The 2,352-nt window shown below is 63.6% G+C and overlaps 1 protein-coding gene; it reads right to left on the minus strand.

Moving 5' to 3' along the window:
• Positions 1-324: 324 nt before the first annotated feature.
• Positions 325-2,352, minus strand: part of CHC_T00007475001 (hypothetical protein) — a 3,717-nt gene continuing 1,689 nt past the window's right edge. Inside the window, 3 exon segments of the mRNA XM_005711154.1 lie at positions 325-545; positions 546-908; positions 939-2,352. The exon segment at positions 939-2,352 is cut by the window's right edge and continues 1,342 nt beyond it. Of these exon segments, the coding sequence (XP_005711211.1) occupies positions 546-908; positions 939-2,352 (1,777 nt within the window). The 3' untranslated portion in view covers positions 325-545.

The raw sequence follows: 2,352 nt of genomic DNA on the forward strand, positions 1-2,352 counted from the left end.
TGGCCGGAACCAGAAACCCCCCCTCATCCCTGTGCTGAATGGGAAACAGCCAAAAGAAGCTGGCAAAACATGACTGCCCGCGAACCAATGACCACCGTTCATTGCTCGCAAAAATCCAGCATTTTTTGCCCCCAAAAATAGCAACATCATTGCTTTTATTAAATTATTCATAAATCTGACCTTCCTGTGTGGAGGACGAGGACAGTTTTGACGCGTTAGACGACATCCTCGCTCTTGAGGGGGGGCGCCTGTGATAGCGTGATGGGAGGAGGGGATAGGACACGCGTCCAGTAAAATTTGGGCGAGGAGACTGATGGGATCGGACGGAAACAAGTCGGTGTCCAGGTCAGCAGGCAGCTGGAGCAAAGAGAACGTCTCAAGACATCCCCATCGGTCCCCTCCACCCTTAGCCCTTCTATATCCCTGCCACCGACTCTATACCGACTTTTAAACGTAACACTACTCTCGCACCGTCTCCTCTTCCTCCTCCTCCTTATCTCTGCTCGCTATCGCCTACTTGCCTGCTTGCCTGGCGCACAGCCCCGTCACGACCGCTTCCCCAGGAACAACTTGTACGCGATGTTCTCGTCCTCCCTCACGCACTGGTACCCCAGCCCCTCGACAAATTCTTCCAGTGCCTTCTTCCACTCCTCCCCCTTCCTCACGCTGGAAAACCCGACCAGCACACGCCCCACATCCGCCCCGTGGTTGCGGTAATGGAACATAGTGATGTTGAACTCATCCGGCAGCTTGCGCAAGAACCGCAGCAAAGCGCCCGGCCGTTCGGGGAACTCAAACCGGAACACGGCTTCCTCGATATCGCCCGACGCCACATGCCCGCCCACGAGATGCCGAATGTGCAGCTTGGCCATCTCGTCGTCCGTGAGGTCGATCGCCGTCATCGCCCTCTCGTTGAGCCTTGTGATGATGGATGCGACGTCATTGCGCGACGCCACCTTCATCCCCACGAACACGTGCGCCTCGGCGTTGCTGCGGTACCGGTAGTTGAACTCGGTGATGCTCTGCTCGGGCCCGAGCGCCGAGATCAGCGCGCGGAACGCCCCGGGCTTCTCCGGGATGGTCACTGCGAAGACGCCCTCGCGCCCTTCGCCGATCTCCGCGCGCTCGCTCACGTGGCGCAGGCGGTCGAAGTTAGTGTTCGCCCCTGACGTCACCGCCACCAGCTGCTTGTCCGTGACGCGCTCCCGCGCGACCCACTTCTTGGCGCCCGCCACTGCTAGTGCGCCCGCCGGCTCCAGGATGGACCGCGTGTCCTCAAACACGTCCTTGATGGCGGCGCAGATCTCGTCCGTGCTCACCAGCACGACCTCATCGACGAGGTCGCGGCATAGGCGAAACGTCTCGACACCGACCTCAATGACGGCGACGCCGTCCGCAAACGTGCCCACGGTGTCCAACTTGACGCGCTCGCCCTTCCGCAAGCTCTCGTACATGGCGTTGGCGTCCTCCGGCTCGACGCCGACGATTTTGACGTGCGGACGCAGGCGCTTGAGCACCGTAGCTATGCCGGCGATCAGTCCGCCGCCGCCGACAGGTACAAAGACAACGTCCACGTGGGCGATCTGGCGGATGAGCTCCAGGCCGACGGTGCCCTGGCCCGCGATGACGTCCGGGTGGTCGAACGGCGGGACGAAGAGCTTGGAGCCCTCAGCCGCGAGGTGCAGCGCGCGGGTCTTGGCCTGATCGAAGTTGTCGCCGTGGAGGATGGCGCGCGCGCCGCGGCGGCGCACGGCCTGGACCTTGATATCCGGCGTGACGGCCGGCATGACGATGGTGGCATCCACGTGCAGCTCCTGCGCGGCCAGTGCCACGCCCTGGGCGTGGTTGCCTGCCGACGCGGCGACCACGCCGTTGCGCAGCAGCGCAGGATCCGCGCGCGCCATCATGTTGTACGCGCCGCGGACTTTGAACGAGTTAACGGCCGTGGTGTCCTCCCGCTTCAGGTGCAGCGTGTTGCGGAGGCGGTCCGAGAGCAGGCGCGCGCGGTGCAGGGGGGTCTCCGTGACGACGTCGTACACGCACGAGGTGAGGACGCGCTCCAGGTAGTCGGAGCGCGTGGGGGAGCACGCTACGTAGCAGTAGACCGGGACGGTATCTGTGGTGGATGAGTCTGTGGTGGGCGGATCCGTGGCGGGCGGGTCGGGGTAGTTTGACGGGGTGGGGGGCGTGCGTTGGGTGACGGTCATGCGCGGCAGCCGGGTTGGGGTGGTGTGCGGGCGGTGATACAGGGAGAGAGGGAGGGGGATGGGAGTGAGGAAGGCGGGCAGCGGAGACATGTTTAGAGGCGAGGGAGCGGAGAGCGTGGGGGCGGGGGGGTTGGGGGTGGTCGGT

Source organism: Chondrus crispus, genomic scaffold (genome assembly GCF_000350225.1).
Source record: "Chondrus crispus Stackhouse genomic scaffold, scaffold_75, whole genome shotgun sequence".
In the NCBI taxonomy this organism is placed as follows: domain Eukaryota; phylum Rhodophyta; class Florideophyceae; order Gigartinales; family Gigartinaceae; genus Chondrus; species Chondrus crispus.